Below are 21688 nucleotides of genomic sequence, written 5' to 3' on the forward strand. Positions count from 1 at the left end.
GGCAGGTTGCACGCTTGCAGATTTTTTCATCCCAGAGAACAGTACTGACCTCGAACCTTGGGGCTGGTTAAGTAGGGTGGGTGTGTGCTTTTCAATAAAATAAAAACTTAGCGGTAGTGGGTAAGGGGCAGCGCAGGAAGGAACAGGCGGCTAGCTTCTTAAAGGGAGCAAGATCGGTGCAGACTAGCTCGCTTAGGTGGGAAGAGAAAAGGCAGGCAGAAGGAACGGTCTTTGGACACAAGCATTATGGCTTGGCCGTGCATCACCCGTGCCTGCTGTATCGCCCGCTTCTGGAACCAACTGGATAAGGCAGACATCGCGGTGCCCCTGGTCTTCACCAAGTACTCGGAGGCCACGGACCACCCGGGTGCCCCGCCGCAATCGCAGCAGCCCCCGGCGGCGCAGCCGCAGCATGCTCCCCCCTCGGCGCGCTCCGTTGCCATAGAGACGCAGCCAGCCCCCGGCGACCTGGATGCTGTTTCCCGGGCAACAGGGCCCAGCGGGGAGCGGGAGACTGGGGCCCAGGCCAAGACAGCTGCCGGCTTGGGTCCGGCGGACTCCGTGATGCGACAGGATTACAGGGCGTGGAAGGTTCAGCGCCCGGAGCCTAGCTGCAAGCCCCGGAGCGAGTACCAACCGTCCGACACGCCCTTCGAGAAGGAGACCCAATACCAGAAGGATTTCCGGGCGTGGCCGCTGCCCCGGCGAGGCGACCACCCCTGGATCCCCAAGGCGGCACCGCCGCCCCCGCCACAGCCGCTGCCCGCCCCGGCATCGGCCTCCCCGGGCCCGCCTAAGGCGGAGGAGCGCCGGCGACGGCCGCAGCAGAGCCAGGAGTGGAGGTCCGGAGAGGCCCCTGCCCAGGCTCTAGGAGATGAGGGTGGAGGAGGAGACCCCGCTGCCGGAAAAGCATCCGGACCAGACTCATGGGAGGTGCGCAAGAAGGCGGGGCCCGCATGGATGCTGCGGCGGGCAGAGGGCCAGGGGTTGCAGGGGTCCGAGCCCCAGCCGGCCCCGGCCTCGGCCTCCCCGGGCCAGCCTAAGGCCGAGGAGCGCCGGCGGCGGCGGCCGCAGAGCCAGGAGTGGAGGTCTGGCGAGGCCCCTGCCCAGGCTCCAGGAGATGAGGAGGGGGGCGGAGGAGAGCCCTCTGCCGGGAAAGCGTCCGGATCAGACTGGTGGGAGGTGCGCAAGAAGGCGGGGCCCGCATGGATGCTGCGGCGGGCAGAGGGCCAGGGGCTGCAGGGGTCCGAGCCGGCCTCCCCCGGTCCGCCCAAGGCTGAGGAGCGCCGGCGGCGGCCTCAGCAGAGCCAGGAGTGGAGGTCCGGCGAGGCCCCTGCCCAGGCTCCAGGAGATGAAGAGGGGGGTGGAGGAGAGCCCTCTGCCGGGAAAGCGTCCGGATCAGACTGGTGGGAGGTGCGCAAGAAGGCGGGACCCGCGTGGATGCTGCGGCGGGCAGAGGGCCAGGGGCTGCAGGGGTCCGAGCCCCAGCCGCAGCAGCCCCCCGAAGCCGGAGGCGGCAAAGGGCGGGCGGCGGCCGACGCCGTCAATCGCCAGATCCGCGAGGAGGTGGCGAGCGCTGTAAGCAGCTCGTACAGGTGAGGCAGTCCCGGCAAAGAAGAGGGAGGAGGGAAGAGAAAGGGAGGGGAGCTGCTGGTGCCCCAACACCCCGAGCCCAATTTCGTCTCTACTTCATACTCTTTGTATGACCTTAGTTCAGTCACCGTAATTCCCGGGGCCTTAGAGTTTTCCCAGCTAAAATGAAAGGGTGGGACTAGATAACTACTAAAGTCCCTTCCAGCTCTAGATTTGGGACTAGACCCCGCCCTGTGTCCATGACTCCACCCACCTCTGGAGGCTACTTTCAGGGATCGGTTTTTTTTTTTCTCCATTATGTCTGCAGAGTTTAGCCCAGTGTCTGAAACTTAGTAGGAGCTTAATGTTACTTGGCTGACTGACTACTGGCTGGCCATGGCCCCACCCAAACCCCGGAGCCACAACGCTCTTCTTCCCCTCAACCTGCTCTCCTCTCATTTTTGTATCTGACTTTTTTCTTGGTAGCCAAGGGACCTCGCATCATTTCCACTCCACCCTTACTGCCATCACAAAGTCCACTTAGCCTTACTTTGTCTCTATCCTGATTAGCTCTCTCTTCTCTACTCTGATAGTCTACTACCAACCCACTAAACCCTTATGTGGGTTATCTCCTCTCAGCCTTCTTCCTGGGCTCTGTTTCACACAAATTTTCCCATGCTGTTGACAACATCCCAGTACTTCGGTCATCTTGTTCTCTATTCACATTCTCCTTTTGATCCATCCTTCATCCTCTCAAAAAAACAAAAAAAGCCAAGGCCTCCCACTGCATCCGGGGCTATCTTGAGTCTTCCTGGTACCTTGCCACTGGACCCAGATGATCCCGGAGGAGAGAGTGAGACTGGTGACTTTGTACCGCCCCGCCCCCCCCCCCCCCCCACTTAATCCATTTCGCTTGCAAGTCATGACAGACTTCTCCTTCCTGATGTCATGGTCCTCTTTGAAACCTGTAAGGAGTAGTAGCTGCCCCACTTGGGATCCAACTGGCCAGGTGGGCAACTCAGCTCCTTCCCTCCTTCCTTCCTTCTTTCCTTCCCACCACTCCCTCTGTCCAAGTAGGGAATCATACCCTTATCTGCAGGTGCTCTGCCCAAAGGAATATCAGTTTTGATTGCTGAAACCTAGCAAGATATCTTGGGGTTTACAGGCCAGATTTTTTTTTTTATGGACCATGCCTTAGGCCCAAATCACTCTGACTCTCATTGATTGGCCAACAATGAGTCCCAGCCCCAGCCTCACTGGTCATTGTTTGGATTCTTTTGGCTCAGAGTGAGTGTTAATAAGCAGTTGTTTCTGTTTTGGCCAGAAACTCTGAGGGTCTTCCCCTCCCAGATTGACTTTTTTTTAGCTAGGTAAAGAGCCCATTCTCTGCCTCATTTATTACCTAGCCTTTATGGCTGAATGGGTGTTGCCTCAGTCAAACTGAGACCTGTTAAGGACCTTAGCTTAAAGAGGCCAACGTCTCCCATTGCATCCAGGGCCATCTCCAGTCTTCCTGATGTATATCTTGCCACTGGACCCAAATGGCTCCAGAGGAGAGAGTGAGGCTGGTGACTTTGCACAGCCCTGAGACTTAAATCCAATTCACTGGCAAGTCATGACATCTCCTTCTTGATGTCATGGTCCTCTTTGAGAATCAAGAACAAACAATAACCAATATCACCTCTTTTTTGTTACCCATGTCACAACTCTTTTCCCAAGGCCTTTGCTTTTTTCCCCAAGCTGCTTAAACTACTCCTTCCCTTGTTTCCAACCCAAACCTCCGGTCTTCTTGCTCTGTTGCTCCTTTCACCTTCCCTTTCCTTCATGTTCTCCTTCATTCCCTTATCACCCAGACTGGCTCCTTTCTGACCCAGGAGGAAAAGGGAGACTTTGAATTCTGCCTCCTCCTAACTTTCCTATTTCTTCGAAAAGCTCTAGCCTTCTACTAGTCGCACTAGTCATCCTTCACTCTGCTGTCATTTAGAAAAGCCCAACTCCCTTTCCTGGCCACCATTCTCTTATTAGAACGTAAGTTCATTGAGGGCAGGGATAATCTTAATTTTGCATTTGCATCTTGTGTACTTAGCACAGGGTTTGGCACACAGCGAACACCTAATAAATCCTTTTCATTCATTTGTCTCCTTACCACTTACTGCTCTTTATCTGAACACATCAGAATAACTTTCTCCTCAGTACATCACAATTTTCAAGTAAATATTCTGCTCCCCACATTTGTAACAACCCCTTTCTCTGGCTATCCACCTGGCTATCTGGTTCCCACCTCCCTTCTGGCTTTTCCCCCCACCAGTACATGCTTTTTCCATTCCTAGTTTGAGTTTTCATTTCAAGCTAATGAGTAAACAGATTGTGCTGTAGATTATTCTGGAGAGACTGAATATGAAATGCTGGGCTTAAGGTCTCTGGAGAATCCAGATGTGTACAATGAATAATTAGACAAGAGGTGTCCAGTGTGTGGCCCTAGGGCCCTGCATGAGGGCCACAGCCACCTGCTTCTTTCTCACAGCAATTCAAAGAGGAAGACCACAGGTTTGTTATGTGTTGCCAAAAGCTACAATCATTTTGAAATCTAACTTCATATATTAGAATTTATTGCCATATCTTGTTATATATGTGTTTATATACGTAGGAAAATATTTAAAAAATATTCTTGCATATAGTAATGAGGGCTGACGAGAAGTGATTTTAGAGCTACCAACATCCATATTATTCATTATTTTTAATGTTCCTTTTACATGCAAATTTATCACACAGATGATTGGTTTCTAGACAAATTAATGAATTAACCGTTTAAATAGGGAAGAAGTTTTTAATGACCTTGACAATCCAAGCACAGTCTTGGACAGTGTTCCACTTCTTTAATGGGCAATTAAAATATATAACAATTGATGTGAAACTTAACATTTTTTTTTGATTCAGAAGGAAGACTGACCAATAATAGAGGTATGTACTTTGGAGGAAAGCAGTTGTGAAGTAAATAGATACATTTTGGATACAAGGGACTGAAAGATCTGGAAATGATCTACCCTGAAACATTGATTTCCCCATGTGCCCATCTTGTCTCAAAGTCCTTGCCCTCTTGTGTTTCTAGGCACTTCTCTGCTTCAAATATATTCCTCATCTGTTTCAAATGGATTTTAGAGGCCATATTGGTCCCACTTCAATGACAATTTGATTTATTATTCCTCATCCCTTCCAGAGTAAATCACAATGTGTTCAGGGCACAATGACTAATTAGTTAATCTCATGGGCTGTAAAGATGGCATCTGCTGCATGATATTAATGTTGATAGTTCACTTACATATGAAAAGCTCACATAATTTACCATTTTAATGTATCTGTAGTTTGACACCCAGATTAAAACCATAAATGACAATAAGGTGTCTTTACTCGGGAAATGTAGTTGTTCCAGAGATACATTGTTAATAACATGAAGATTTCGAGAGACCCCTATTTAGCAGACTTCCCAACTCATAGTCTGGCCACATCATCATGAGATTTTGCCATCAAGTGCCATTTGAAGTGTGATTTTGAGTTGACACACAGCATTAAATTAATACAATGAACTATGACACTGCCAAGTCTGTCACTGTTTATAATCCTAAATGTGCATTTCTCTGGGCAGACTTTTGTAACAGATTTAGCAGACACACTTGTTTAGAAGATCAATTTGTCATTGGGCAAAGGAACAATGCTCTTTAGGGGGAGGTAGGCGAGGGAGAGGGAAAATTACCCTTCTAATCAACCTCTCTGCCCTTGCAGTGAGTTAATAGGGATGGATGAGGGTAGCAGGTGCTCCCCATAGGAATGCTAATGGGAGAGACCTTTCATGGCAGAAGGCAGCTGATGCTCTGGGAGATAGAATCTATCAACCAAGAAGAGAGAATTTCAGGAAGGAGGAAAAGTGACATGGACATCCAAAAGAAGGAATCATTGAGTTTAATATTCTAGGGCCATCCCAAGAAGGCTGGAGAAACTGGGGAAGGCTCTATCTTTTAGTGCCAAATGAAAATCACATTTTACATGGACAACAGGAAAGAAAATAGTTATTTCCTCCTTTTTTCATAGAATCAGAGAATTCCTTTTAAATTGAAACAAATCTAGTCCAACCCATATCTGAGCAGGAGACCTTTCAATAACACAGGTGCAGTGAAAAGCACCTTGGTTTGGGGAGAAGGCCTTGTTCTGACATTAGTTTAGATCTCACACTAATTTTCTTCTATTTGGGCCTCAGCTCCTTAATCTTTAAAATAAAGGTGTTGACTAGATGATCTATAACATCTTGTGAAGTGGTTTTCCAGGCTCCTCTTCAAGACTTCCACTAATCAGGAACCTATTATTATGAAGTAATTCCACTTTGCATTCCACTTTGATTTAATAGGAAGTTTTTTATTATATTGAATTGGAATTGGCCTTTGAAACTTCCATTCATTGTTCCTAATTCTGTCCAATGAGAGTAAACAAAACAAGTGAAATACCAGTTATAATCTTCAGCCCTTTGAATGTTTGAAAAATGCAATTAGAACCTAAGTATTTTGCAGGCATTTGTTATTGTGTTGAGTGTGTGTGTATGTGTGTTTGTGTGCATGTGTGTGTGCACATTTGTGTGTGTGTGTGTGTGTGTGTGTGTGTCTCAGTGTGTGTGAACCTATCGTGGTTCATTGGTCATGGTGAGCATTTAAACAGTGGTGGGGTTGAATCATGTGCACCCCTAAAATTTCTTTTTCCTAGGCTGAATAATCAATGGATACTTGAATGGTGTGATTCAAATCCTCTTCATCATCTCCATCTCCTGTTTCCTCTCAAACATAGCAGCTATCAATGTACATTTTAAATGTGGTCCCAGAAGTCAAGACAATGCTCTGGAGATGCTCTGCTGAAGGCAGATGAGACTGAAGCTATCATTTCCTTCATTCCGGACATGATTCTTTTTTCATGCCACCTAATAATGCATTAGCTTTTATTTACTGCCATGTCAAACAATTGACTCATATCGAAATTGTGGTCAGCACAAAGACAGATCCCTCATTAGGAACTATTTTAGAAACTCTGCTTCCTTCTAGGTTTTCACCAATCAATTAATCAGTGTTCTTTGGTTCCAGCCCTTCAAACAGTTTTAGATCCATATAATTGTACCATGAGCTATCTCACTTCTCTCAACTTGACCCATAATGATATCAGAAGATACTCTATAAAATACCGGGCTGAATTCCAGAAGTTAGTGGCATCCCCCCACAAAGAGACAAACAAACATTCACAAACCATCCCTTTAATGGTGTATTTTAGAATTTTGTCAAAAACCAAAGTCACACTCCCTGGCCTATTGAAGAGCCCACATTCTTTTTGGAGAACTGGAGCCTTTTGGCATCTCTCCTATTCTCCATGAATTTTCAAAGATCATTGGTAGTGGCTCAGTAACCATCTCTACCTGTTCTTTCATTTCGTCTAGGCCTGGTCACTGAAGGGTGGTTAGTTGAATTCTTACCAACTCTTCATCCACCTTAGGTTTTGAATTCCCTTTTAATCATTTGTATTCTATACTTTTCAAGTCTGCAGGGCTTCCTCTTTGGTAGAGAATATAAAAGCAAGGTAAGAAGCACAAACTTCTGCCTTTTCTCGTTAGTCTGTTATCATTGTCTTATTCACGCTTAACAGGCCTTGGATCTCATTTTCTTTCACATTTGTCACTAACATGGGACTTGTTTGAGGGTGTTAAGACTCCTAACACCATTTCAGGATCTCATTTTCTTTTTTTTTCTTTTTTTTTTGAGGGGGGAAGGCAGGGCAATTGGGGTCAAGTGACTTGCTGCCCAAGGTCACATAGCTAGTAAGTTTGTCAAGTGTCTGAGGCCAGATTTGAACTTAGGTCCTCCTGACTCCAGAGCTGGAGCTCTACTCACTGTGCCACCTAGCTGCCCCCAGGATCTCATTTTCAGTCCATTTACAGTTGATCTGTCCTTGTTTTCATATTTAGAATGTATCTTAGTTCCCCCTTTTCTTTCTCATCAGAAGCATTTGTGTTTGGATCATTGGTCTTTCCTTCCTGGTAGCGCCCAATACTTCTTTGTCTAATTTCCCTGTGGAATTTTCAGTCGATGGCCCAATTTCCTGCCTGTTTTTGCTCTGATCTCTTCGAAATTCACTCTTTTGAAATTTAGAAGGTATATCCTAGGATCATTGGATATAGTAGGAAGGACAGTGGAGATGGTCTCATCCAACACTTTCCTTTTACAAATGAGAAAACTGAAACCCTGAGGTTGAATGATTTGCCAAGTCCTGCAAGTAGGAGATTAGGATTCAAACCCAAGTTGACTCCAAATCTAGTCATCCTGTTCTATCACACTGCCAATAGACTATGCCTAGCCTTTCCCTCCTTTTTAATCTGCAGTCCTGAGACAGTAACCTTGTTTCTCCCAAGTTTCCAGTTGTAATTATGTGTTTGGCTAGGAGGGAGCATATTAAAGGATCAGCTAACTCTGTGGTTTTACATTGATAAAACTAAATATTTTTCTCTTTCCACTCATATCCCTCCCCCTGACAGTTTAATGTTAAGTAAAAAGTAGTTATCGAATGGGATTTGGTTTTTATAAAAATTCTACTTTTTCACTTTCAAAAGCGTTCAACATCCATGTATTAAGTGCCTACCTGTACATAGAAGACACTGTGCTTAGTGCTCAGGTAGATATGAATATATTTTTAAAAATAACAGTGCCTCTGCTATTGGTTTTATAATCTGATAAAGGTGATAAAATGTGTAGATAAGTAAATACAATGCAATTTAGAAAAAGATAAGGGCATAAGAAAAGTAGAAGCGCGATGAGTTCCATTGAGGGAAAGATCACAATTAATGTCAGGGATTACTGAAGGCTCCACAGAGGAGGTGATATTTAACTTATTTTCAAAAGATGGGAAGACCATGATGGTATGGTATAGTGAAATGATCACTGGGTCAGAAGAAGAAAAAGAAAATGACACAATAGACATGGGCAGAGAAGAAATAAAAATATTACTATTTGTAGATGACGTGGTGGCTTATTTAAAGAACCCTGAAGTTAACTAAAATTGAATTGGAAACACGTGAGGTCAGCAAACATTTATTAAGTGCTTACTATGTGTCAGGCACTGTGCTAAGATACAAAGAAAAGCAAAAACAGCCCTGCCCTCAGGGAGTCAAAAATCTAATAGAGGAGACAACATGGAGGAAAAAAAAATCCAAACCTTATGTACAAACAAGATATATACAGGACATATTGGAAGTAATCTTAGGGAAGGCATTAGTCTCAGGGGAGACCAGAAAATAAGGTTTTAGCTGAGACTTGAAGGAAGCCAGAGAATCCAGGAGACAGAGATGAAGAAGGGGAATAGCCTTTGAAAACTTATAAAGAGGAGATAGAGTATTGTGTGGGAGGAATGGCAAGGAGGCTGCAGGTTTCCCATGCCTGGTCCATGGAGTCACAAAGAATTGGACATGACTAAATTGACTGAACAACAAGCTATCAACAATCACATAAAATGCTTCAGATTACTAATAATAAGATAAGTGCAAATTAAAATAAAAAATTTTGGAGGTATAATGGGAAGATGGGCAAGCCAACGTACAGTTAGTTGATCTGTGAATGATTCTACCTTTCTGGAAAACAATTTGGAGTTATACCCCGCCCCCCAAATTTTCCTAAACTGTACATTTATCCATTGATCTAGTGATACTGGTATTAAGCATATGCCCCAAGAAGGGAAAGGATAAGTCCAAGGACCCTCTGTATTCCTATTTATCTTGAATATAGTTTGTTTGTACACATTTGCTTATTGTCTTCCCCAGTAGACTGTAAGCTCCTTGAGAGCAGGGACTTTCTTTTGCCTCTTTTTGTGTCATAGCACTTAGCACAGTGCCTGGCATATGGGAGGCACTTAAATGTTCATTGATTGATTGATTAAATTGCTACAATTCAACAAACAGTTACTAAGTCATGGTTTGCAGAGCCCTGTGAGGCTATGGCTGGAGGAGCTACAAAGTCTCAATATAACACATTCCCTGGACTCACAGTCTAATAAGAGATCTCCTACCAGTTGGGTCTTGGGATTTCAAAGAACATGATCTCTTCCATCTTAAGGTTTTTATTGATAGCTTTCAGACCACCTGTGGAACACTCATTCACACAAAAAGAATATAGGAACATAAGTTTCTGTTCCACCACCGTCCTTGGGTTCCAGGATCTTGGTTGGGCTCTAAGAATAAGGAAGCCAGTTATACATGTTAACTGCTCATGTTTAACACAAAAATATCTCCACCCAGGCAAAGGACAACTCGAGTTGGAATGAGGATGTTACAGGCTATTAATTTTAATAGAGAAGTAGATAAAAGGAGCAGGGGTACAAGTCCAGGGTATCCCAAGTACCCTGAATATACCAACCACCAGGAGGTCAATTAAAGTTAGACATAGGAGTTGATAAAATTCCTTTGGCGTTTGGAACCATATTCGTAGCTATTAATCCATTTATTTTGTCTGTATCTATCAACACTTAGTCTCCCCTCTCCATCCAACCCCTTTGAAAAGTGCCTGGTCTAACCAACTTGTAGCAGTGAATATGACCTATATGTATTACATGTTAAATACATAAGAACAGTGAAAGCAAAGTGTTTTGAGAGGTCTGAGGGAAAAGGTCACCACTGTCCAGGGGATTAGGGAAGGTTTTATGAAGGGAGGAGGAATTTGAATTGAACTTTCAAGGATGAGTAGGAATATAGCAGACGAAGGGAAAGGGGTGGATATCCCAGGCATTGGGTGCATGAGGTCAGGCCCAGAGAGGGAGAAGAACCCAGAGTATATTTAGGAGGCAGAGAGTTGTCCTGTTTGGATGGAGTGTAAATTGCATGGAGTTACATGAGATGAGACTTAAAAGGCTGGGTAGCATCAGGTTGTAGAGGACATTGAATTCCAGGCAAACAGGTTATAACCACATGGCAGTGAGAAATGACCATGTTATAAGTGAAGGAACACTGAGCTTGGAATCAGAAGGCTAAAGTTTGAGCTCTATCTCTGCTATTTAATAACTGTGTGACCTTGAACAAACTTCTCCAGCCTCATCTATAAAATGATGGAGTCTAGTAAATGATTTATAAGGTAATGATTTATAAGGTCTCTTAGACTTCTAACATTCTGAAATAGGGAGCCCCTGAATACTTTTGAGCTGTGCAATGAATGACGTGCCTAGCTCCATCCATAAAGAAGATGAGTTTGGCAGTGGTAAAAGGAAGGGACTGAAGGTGGGATGACCTCCTGTTATGGATACTGTAACGGTGATCTTTTCATGATTGGGAAGTTTTATTAGATAAGCCCTGAGGTCTCATCCAACTTTAGAGACTTCAGGATTCTGTAATGCCTTGTGATTTCCAGAAAAAAAAGTCCATTAAAACAACATGCCAGGTACACAAATATGATAAAAACATAATAATGAATATGAAGAATACAGAGAAATATGGAAAGACTTATGTGTACTTATATAAAGGGGACACAAAGAGAGGCAAAAACAGGTCCCTGGCCTCAAGGAGCTCATGTTCTAATGGGGGAGACAACATGCAAACAACTATGAACATACAAGATATATGCAGAGTAAATGGAAGGCAGTGTCAGAGGGAAGAGGGAAGCCCATGGCTGAGGGGCTGTGGGAGGGGCTGGGTGTGACCTGGAGAAGATCCAGCATTAGGAGACTGAGTCGTGGCCAGCCAGGTAGCAGGAGAACCAGGAGAGAGCAGTGTCACAAAGACCTGGAGGAGAGAGTATCCAGGAGAAGAGGATATTCAAAGGTGTCAAATGCTATAGAGAGGTCAAGAAGGATGAGAACTGAGAGAAATGGGGAAATTGGGGAAAGAAAAGGATTCACATAGCAAGGTAAATGGAATGGAACAGAAGGTTGACAAAGCTGAATACTGCATGACTTTAATGACTGAACATGAGGAAAATATGAGAAGAAAAAATGTATCTCCTTCCCTTCCTCGCAGAATTGGAACATTGCATCTGCTCTAGCACAGTGTCCAGCGCAGAGTAGGTACTTGATAAATGCTGGTTGATTGTTTGAGACTCAGTCGATGTGTTGGTTAATTTTGCTGAATTCTTTTTTCTAATCTCATTCTTTGTTACAAGAGATAACTCTAGGGAGAAAAGGAGAAGGGCTATGTATAGGTAGATAGATAGATCTACATATATACATATAGGTGTGTTGTTGTTCAGTCATTTCATCATGTCCAACTTTTAGTAACCCCCGAATCCTTTCTTGGAAAGGATACGGAAGCGTTTTGCCATTTCCTTCTCTAGTGGACATATATGTATATGCATATGTGTGTATGTATGTATGTATATCTATCTACCTTTATCCTTATATGTATATATGGAAATTAAGGCAATGTAAAAACAAAAGATATAAATGCACATTTTAAAAATTATAAATAGATTATATTGTGAACCTGGAAAGTGACAAACATGAAGAACACAAAACAGTATGATAGAACATATCAAGTAATACAAAGTGAGGAGAGCAAAATCAGGAAAAAAAAAGTAAACATTGATGATATTTAAATAACTAAGCTTTATGAGAAGGAAAAGATAATGAAAGGGAACAGAGAGCAAATACATTTTCATATATATATATTTTCATGATTTTGTCTAAAAATTACAATATACCTTTGTTTTAATAAAACTATATAGTTCAGACTTTTTTATTCAGTTAGGGCTTGATTCCAAATTCTGTTTATTTGTATTGGCTGAGAGGGGTGTAGGGTGTGTCCAGGGAAGGCTAGTGCCTCTGGTGTGAGGACTGCTAAACCCTTTTCAGGGCTGCTTTCCACCTTTAGTATCCACCTGATTCACCCAACTCTCACTTGTGGCTCCAAGAAGCTGTAGCATGCACAGCAGTCACACTCTGGTAAATCCTTTTAGCAGATGGGCTAATCAGGTTGAGGGTAACCGAGGGGTCTCAACTCTCTGGTGAATTAGGGGGGTGTCTACCCCAAGCATGTGAAGACTTCCCTCACCTGGATGGGTGTGTTGAGGGTTGAGGGAGACAAGTTCTAGGAACCCCAACACTGGAATTCCCATATAGGGTATTTGAGGGGGAGTATCCCTCAAGGACCTGAGTATTGGAGAGGGTCAGGGCCATCTGGAATGAATTCTCAGACCCAAGCATTCTTTAAGTCAAGGTGGCAAATATTTATTATGCTTTTCAGTAGGTGCAGATAAAGTTTATATAGGCCAAATATGTTAATTAGTTAACATAATAATATAGTTAATTAATGTGTTTTGGGGTGGGATTAGAGAGTGGTTTAGGGGTGGTCAGTTCTTAAAGGAACACACATTTTTTTGTATGCACTGTGCAGGTATCTTACCCAGAGTTCACTGGGAAATAGCCCAAGATAGGGCTAGATGGAGGTGTGGTTTTAGCCCTGAGTCACTAAGTCAACTAAGGGTCAGGGCTGACTGGAAATATCCAAGCTGCTTCCATCAACGTCTTGTTAGACAAGACGAATGTAAGGGAGTATACATATGTCTGTGTCTAGCATGCACATGATAGGCCAATGAGTAGTAAATATCTCTATGACCCAGTATACAGCCAGTTCAGCATGTACACAGGGAATCCAAACTAATACATTCTATAAGTACAGCTGGCTGCAGTATCAGGAGAAGAGATAAGTATTTTGCTAGGGCATGCTGCCCTTGAACTGGAGAGGAACTGCCTGAGTCAGTATTTTGAGGCTAGGGAGAGATGTGATTTTAGAACTGGATGTGGTTTTGGAATTGGGGTCCAGGCACAGGCACCCAAGCAGAGGCTAAGGAGAAATGTGATGTTAGAATTAGGGTCCAAGCACAAGCATCCAAGCACCCCATCGGGTGGATGAGAACAATTTGTTCCAGCAGCCATGAAGGTGGCTGAAGCAGGTGCTGCGGAGCACTTAGACCTTGGTTAGACATAGAAGAGAGTTGTAGACTCTGGAAGAGAGAGTGAAGCCTTACAACTTTGGGAAGCTTTGCCTCACTTAGATCCAATTTATGCGTGAATCAAAAGACATCACCCATACCATTTTACTATTTTTACCTACCTCAAAGTACTGTGGAAATTGGCAAGTGATGAAGCACCTGATGCAGATGCTCTGGGAGCTATAGTCACATTCCTGTACACAGGTGGCCCAGGCCATAGGGTCATCTTCTCACTGGACTGAAGCAGCAGTGGGATTTAGCAGCTCCTTGGGTATCTGAGTAACCTTTTTTAAGGATCACACTGCTTACCTCCTAGGGTGACGAAGGGACTAGAAAAGGTGCCCTAAAATTGTGTGCTTCACCCAACCCTTAGCCTGCTTACTGCAGCAAACAGAGATCCTACCTTATGGTCAAAACACACACAAAAATGTACAAAAACTTCTGCAAAGATGATTCCAGCTGCCATCAGTACATGGAACATGTGCACGCTTATGGGCGGCATGAAATCCAGTTAAACATGAAAAACAAACAGCTCTTGTGAGAGAACTCAGCAGGGATCACATCCAAATAGCAATGCTGAGTGAAACGAGGCTGGCAAATGAGGGCCAGCTTACCAAAGTTGGAGCTGGATACACATTTTCCTGGAGTAGCCGCAGTGAAGGGGGGCACCACGAAGCTGGTATAGGTTTTGCAATCAGAACTAATCTAGACAACAGCTTTGTATGCCTACCAAAGGGAGTGAATGATAGGCTCATGACAATGTGGTTGCCACTTGCAGGAAAGCACAGTGCCACCACCATCAGTGCGTATTCTATTCCGGTTGAGATTTACAAGGTAGGGGCCTCTGCTCATACAAAAGCTGACTCAAATTTTAGCAACACGAGGCTGTCCCCCAGGAGTTCAAGGACACCTCCATGACAAACTTTCATGAGGTCAAAGAAAAATTTTATGAAGACCTGGAGACCCTCATCATCAATGTACCAAAAGAGGACAAGATTATAATTCTGGATGACTTTAATGCAGGAGTAGGCATAGACTACCAGATATGGCAGGGAGTTCCTAGGAGGAATGGAGTCAGAAGCAGCAACAGCAATGGTCACTTACTACTAAAGACTTGTGCCTCCATCACCAACACTGTCTTCCATTTACCTAAAAGCAATAAAATTTCATGGATGTACCCTCATAACAAGCATTAGCATTTAATAGACTGTATCATTGTAAGGAGAAGAGACAGACAAGATGTGAGAATGACTAAGAGGCTGTGTGGCAGAGTGCTGGACTGGTCATGGACTTATCTTCTCCATGCTAAATATTTACATTCAACAAAAGCAAGGACCTCAAGGCATGACAACTACCAGAAGACTTACTGTCAACAGATTAGAGCTCTTTATGTGCAAAAATTCATTTTTAACTTGGAGGGAAAGCTGAGCCAAAACAGGATTGACACCAGTAGAGCAGAAAAGGTGTGGGCAGCTTTCAGGGATTTGTTGTACAGCATTGCATTTCTCATCTGAGCCACAACACTTGCAAACACCAAGACTGGTTTGACAAAAATGATGGGGAAATTCAGAAGCTGGTAAGTAAAAAACAAGAACTCCACAGGGTTTACCAGCAGGAAAGTTTGTCAGTCCCAAGAAGGGGGCATTTATTTCCATCAAAAGCAAAGTGCAAGCAAAGCTTAGAGAGATGCAGGATTTTTGGTTCAGTAAGAAGACAGATGAAATTCAGTTTTACACTGATAGTAACCATCCAAAGTGCTTTTATGATGCCCTGAAGACTATTTGTGGGACAAAGACCTATGGTGCATCTCAACTACTCAGTGCTGATGGAGCCACATAGATTAGTGATAAAGACGTGATCCTGAAGAGATGAGCTGAACACTTCCATAATGTTCTCAACAGACCATCATCAATCAACACTGAAGCCATTAACTATATACCTCAGGTTCAAGCCAATCTCTCTCTGGCTGAACTTCCAACTGAACAGGTTTTGAATTCCATTCAGCTCCTCTCCTGGGGCAAAGCACTTGGTGCTGATTCTATTCCAGTTGAGATTTACAAGGTGGGGTCCTCTGCTCATACAAAAGCTGACTCAAATTTTAGCAACACGAGGTTGTCCCCCAGGAGTTCAAGGACACCTCCATTATCCATCTCTATAAAGGTAAAGGAAATAGATTGTCCTGAGACAATCACAGGGGAGTCTCTCTCTAAGTCATTGTTCATAAGATTGTTGCCAGAGTCATCCTTAATAGGCCAATCCCTTCACTTGGAAGATGATCATCTACATGAGAGCCAGTGCGGCTTCAGAAAGGGCCAAAGAATAGTTGATATGGTGTTTGCTGCCTGACAACTCCAGGAAAAATGCTAGGAGCTGAACAGAGGTCTGTAAACAATGTTCATTGATCTGACCAAGGCCTTTGATTCTCTCAGTCATGTGGGCTTGTGGAAGATCATGGCAACATTTGGTTGCCTGGAGAAGTTCATCAGTATTATATACCAGGTCTGTGACAACATGCTTGCATGGGTTCTGGATGATGAACAATACTGTCAAAGCACGACACCTAGTCACCAGTGGAGCGAGGCAGGGCTGTGTGCTTGCTCTCATGCTTTTTAGCGTGATGTTTTCAGCCATGTTGTCAAATGCCTTCAACGAGGATGAACACAGCCTCAAGGTCAGCTACTGCACTGATGATAAATTATTAAACTTGAAAAGGCTACAAACAAAGACCAAAGTGGAGGGAGGGTTGGTGTGTGACTTTTTGTTTGCAGATGATTGTGCACTCAATGTAGCCTCTGAGGCAGAGATGCAGCAGAGTATGGATCGATTCCCTTCTGCTTGTGTTAATTTTAGCCTGACAATTAATACTAAGAAAACAAAGGTTCTCCACCAGCCAGCAAAACACCATCCATACAAAAATCATCAGTTACAGCAAATGGAGAGATTTTGAATGCTGTTGCTAAGGTCACTTACCTTGGCAGTATGCTTTTCAGGGATGTACACATAAATAATGAAGTTGATGCACACATTGCCAGAGTTAGTTCAGTGTTTGGGAGGTTCCATAGGAAAATGTGGGAGAGAAGAGGTATTAGGCTGTCTACCAAATTGAGGGTCTACAAATACCAAGAGAAGATGCCCAGAACCGAGCGATAGTTGGTCTTGTTTGTGGAAGAGCTAGAAGGCCAGTGTCACTGAACTGAAGAGTGCATGTTGTGGGGTAAGGCGTAAGAAGACTGGAAAGATAGGAGAGGGCTAAGTTATGAAAGGCTCTGAATGTCATCATGCAGGCTTGGTTCCCTCTAAATGGAACAGATATTCGTTGAGCATTCATTATATGCCTAGCAGTAAACCAGGTTCTGATGTTAGAGACGCTTTGAATGCTGATCTCAAGGAGCTCATCCTTTAGGTCTGGATAAGCTTATCCCTAGCTCTAACATTCTGTGCTTCTGCAACCCTACATCAAGGTGTCTGACTCCAAACCCATTTCTCTTCTTACTGTACAACGTATACCAGACTTATCATTCACAATCTTAAATTTGTGTTTGTGTGTGCATGTATATAAAACAGGAACATATTTAATGTATGTATACATGCGTATGTTTATATGTATATATAATATTTAAATAAAAAATTCAAGAATTAGAATATCTTGTTATATATACATCTATAATACGACACATAATGGGAACTCTGATATATATCAATTTAAGATTTTGAATAGTAAATCTGGTATGGTGGAAAGAACACTGGACTTAGAGACATATATGTGCATATGTATTTGTATTTGTATATGTATATATACATATAAATACATAGTAAATCAAGAATTATAATACATACACACACATATATGTATACACACATCATGGTGCCTACCATGTGTTATATTAACCATAGTTTCTGAGTCCCTCAGGAACAAGCTTTCTGACCTTGGAAAAACAACCACAAAAATGCACATATAGAATTTTTCTAATTTGCATTTTTAGATTAGCAGGCATCTGGGAAGCCCTAAGCTCTAACGGTTATATGCCAATTTTTGTTATGTATAGAAATTGGATTTTTTGCCTATCAGTTCCTATCTACAAAAGCATAGCCCTGCCTAAGGTGACTCCTGAAAGGTTAAAATTTTTGTTGTAACTTAGACTTATTAATATTATTAATAATAATAATAATTTTAAAACTAACATTTGTATAGCATCTTGTGATTGTATAATGTTGTATATTCATTGTTTTGTTTGAGCTTCACAACAGTCCTTTGAGAATAGCACCATTCTAAGTGTCATGAGATGCAGAGTTCCTGTCTAAGCTCTACCACTCATTTATGGTGGTGGTGGTTGTTCTTGTTGTCATTCTTGTTGTGTTGGTCCTTCATTGTCGGAGAGGACCAGTGACATTAGCAGGGTGATGTCTTGACTTGCAAGTGAATTGGATTGAAGTGAGGCAGAGCCGTGCAAAGTTGAGACCATGGGCAAACTACTTCTCTCTCTGGGGCCTCAGTTTCCTCCTACATGAAAGGAGGAAATCAGACTAGAATGACCAATTAGATTCCTTCTAGCTCTAAGACTCTGAGTGTCTGTGAGATGGACAGTATCCTTCCCTTTTTACAAAAGCAGTAACAGAGAGAGAGAGAGAGAGAGAGAGAGAGAGAGTAGTTTACCTAGGTCTTCTGACAAGTCTGGTCATCTTTCCAACAGACAGCATTGTCTTGAAGCAATCACAGAATGTTGGAGCTAAATTCCACCTTACAGATCTGGTCATCCAGCTGTTTTATTTTGCAAGTAAGGAAGCCGGCCAGGGATCCCGGGACTCCCCTAAGGTCCTATAACTAGCAAAAATGTCTCAACTGTCCTCAGATCTAGCTCTTTCTGCTGCAACAGGTTTGAATTAGGAACGATCTTTAAGTGAATATTAAGCAATTTACCGAAATCCATTGAATCATTTTTTTTAATTTTTAAATTTAAATTTAAATTTTTAAAAAAAATTTTTTAAATTTAAATTTCTGGGCTGATTTGGCAGCATTCTACTGATTTTTTCCTGAAAGCCTGCATAGACTCTCTCCTAAGAATTGGGCATGTTTGTTATGACTTTGCTGAACTCTTTCATATGCTGTCAAAAACTCTGCAATTTACTTCATAGCAGCTCTAGAAATTAAAGTCAGTTATAGTAATAGGAATAATAACTTATCTTTACTGAGCACTTTGTAACCACTGTGTGTTTTGGGGGTCCCACAGCGAGTCAGTGAGCTAAGTCACTAAGTTCACCATACAAGCTTTATCATTTCCAGTACATTTTCCTCATAACAACCCTCTGAAATATAGGGGATATGTATTAACTATTCCTGGTTTTTTGGAGAAAAAAAAACTGTGAACTAAAAAGGTTGAGAGGTTCATCCATAGGTTGTTCCATACCTAGAATGTGGCAGATCTGGGACCTGGGATCACAGACTAGACAGGTAGAGAGAATCTTAGTGCAAACTCCTCATTTAATAGAAAAAGAAACTGAAATCCAGAGGCATTAATCCAACAGCAAAGGTCTGAGCATGTTTCTCCTGGCTCAGAAATCTTCAGTGCCCCCAGGATTAAATACAGATTCTGCCCAGCATCCAAGGTCCTCCAGAGCCTGGCTCCAATCTACTTTTCCAATCATATTATGGTCATTCACATTTATTTAATGCTTCAAGATCTTAAAAGCACCTTCTCATAACATTCCTGTGAGAGAGAGAGGGTACATGTGTGATCACCTCCATTTTACAAATGAGGCAGCAGAAGCTGTCTTAGCAGAAGCTAACTTGCCCAATGACACAGGGCTAGTAGTAATTCTGGGAGCTGGGATTGTAAATATCATTCATTTTCATGGGGGTATTGGCAAGACAAGGTGGTGGCCAGTTGTTAAGCCAATTTTCAGGATGGTCTGAAAGATGCTTTATACTTCCTTAAGCTGCTAATCCAATTCATTCATTTTACTGAAGAGAAAAGTACAGCCCAGACTTAGGAAACATCTTATCCAAGGAGAAGTGCCTTGGCCAAGGGCACAGAGTTAGTAGAAGAATTGTAATCAGAACCCAGGTTGGCTACAGAAATCCCAGTCCAGAGCTTTCTCCATTTAGTGTTCATTATTAAGTAAATGGAGCAGCTAGGTGGCACAGTGGATAGAATGCCAGACCTAGAGTCAGGAAGACTCATCTTTCTGAGTTCAAATGTCGCCTCCAGTACTTACTAGCTGTGTGACCCTGGGCAAGTCACTGAACCCTATTTACTTCAGTTTCCTCATCTGTAAAATGAGCTGGAGAAGGAAATGGCAAACCACTCCAGTATCTTTGCCAAGAAAACCCCAATTAGACACGACTGAAATGACTGAACACCAAAACAATAATCGAAGAAATAGGCGAATGGCCTAGAAAGCATAACTCTTTCTAAGATAATACTGTCCTGGCCCTTCCAAGAGACAAGTTAGGTTGTCTACTTGATTAGCCAGTGCCTCCCTGACTAAACATCAGAGGACTCCTAGCTTGTCATCGGCCTAATTCTGTACAAAATTCATTTTCCCCCTCATAGACCAAAGAACAGGACCAAAGCAGGACCAAAGAATTTAGAACTGAAAGGGATCTCAGAAACTATCTAGTACGCTTGTTTCTTTACATCTGACATGGGGGATGGAAGCTAATTCCAGTGTGAGAACCTTCTTTGTATTCACAGATAATGAGTTATAAGTTGGTGTCTGATGGCAAGGAAGACTATGCCGGTACTGGACGCCCCATTGTGTAGTATTGGTTGTTAGCAGATCGTGACAATCAATGAGGGAAAGTGGCTATAAGTACAAGTAAGTTCCCAGGGGGCCAAACTAGGAGCAGTAATAACAATAACTCACATTTATATGTTGCTTGAAGGTTTGCAAATCACAACTGGTGGAAGCATTTGTAGAAGGAAGACAAGGAAGGAGATTAAATGGGGATAAAAGTTCTTGCTCTGGATTCGGTGATGGTCCGTGCGTCCAAGAACCAGTAGAGAGAGGTTTGGAAAGGCTCATCACCAGGTTGTCTGTGTAGGATGATGATGTTTCAGTCATAACCACTCTTGAAGACTATCTACCAAGTCCTTGAGTCCATGGGCAGGGAATTACAGGTTGTTAAATTAAGGCATTATGAAGTAATGATACTGGGACCCCTTATCTCACAGGTGTGTTACAAGGAAAGAGCTCTGTCAGCCTTCAAGTGCTATAGAAATACGAGTATTATTAACAACAGGGTAGATAAACATAATTCTTGTCTCACAACTGTAGGAGGTTGGCTAATACAAATATTATGATGGACATTTTACAGATGAAGAAATTGAGGCTTACAGGGATAGAGTAATTTGCCAGTAAATGGCAGCACTCAGATTCTAACTCGAATCTCCTGACTCCAACTCAATTGTTATCTCCACCACACCAGCAGCAGGAACTACACAGGAGACAACCCAATAACCCCAAAGGGAATTGTAATCATGAAGGATTTTCTTAAAGCATTAGGTCCCTGGGACCGCAGAATCATCAATTTCAGAATTGAAGACTCAAGTCTTCACTCATCCAAAAAAGAATTTCCACGATTAATAATATACATGGCCACAAGTCGTCATCCAGCTTTTGCTTGAAAACCTCCAACAAAGTGTGGTGGCACACTGTCTGTTGGCCAAACCAAACATTTCCTCTTAATCAGCTGAGTGCAACCTATAAATCACAGAGTGGTTTGGTGACTCCAATTCCAGGGGACAAGTTGTAGCAATGTAGCTTCTTAAAGGGGCCAGGGTGCTAGTGTGGCAAGAACCATGGATTTCAAATCAACCACAGTTGTACCGCTTGCTAGCTGTGTGCCTTTCTGTGCCTCAGTGTTCTCTTCTGTACAATTAAGGAACAGGACTAACTTGTTTCTAAGTTCTCTTCCAGCTCTAATGTGCTGTGACCTAGATTCACCCCCACACCTCCCACCATCCACTCTGCCACTATGTGAACTTGAGTTAAAGTCATTTACTTCTTTCTTTCTCTTTTTAATATTGGACCACATAATCAGAAATCCCTATGTGTTTGGAGGCACATGGGTTGTTTACAGTTACAATTACAAATTGTCTGCCTCCGACCTCATGGACGTCAGTTACACA

At 43.0% G+C, this 21688-nt stretch overlaps 1 protein-coding gene across 1 annotated transcript in view; it reads left to right on the forward strand.

Moving 5' to 3' along the window:
* Positions 1 to 204: 204 nt before the first annotated feature.
* MAP6 (microtubule associated protein 6) overlaps positions 205 to 21688 on the forward strand; it is a 71681-nt gene continuing 50197 nt past the window's right edge. The window contains exons 1-2 of the mRNA XM_036742630.1: positions 205 to 1054; positions 1514 to 1595. Coding sequence (XP_036598525.1) covers positions 247 to 1054; positions 1514 to 1595 — 890 coding nt within the window. The 5' untranslated portion in view covers positions 205 to 246. The remainder of the gene's footprint in view (positions 1055 to 1513; positions 1596 to 21688) is intronic.

The sequence above is a fragment of the Trichosurus vulpecula genome, chromosome 2, assembly GCF_011100635.1.
Source record: "Trichosurus vulpecula isolate mTriVul1 chromosome 2, mTriVul1.pri, whole genome shotgun sequence".
NCBI lineage: Eukaryota > Metazoa > Chordata > Mammalia > Diprotodontia > Phalangeridae > Trichosurus > Trichosurus vulpecula.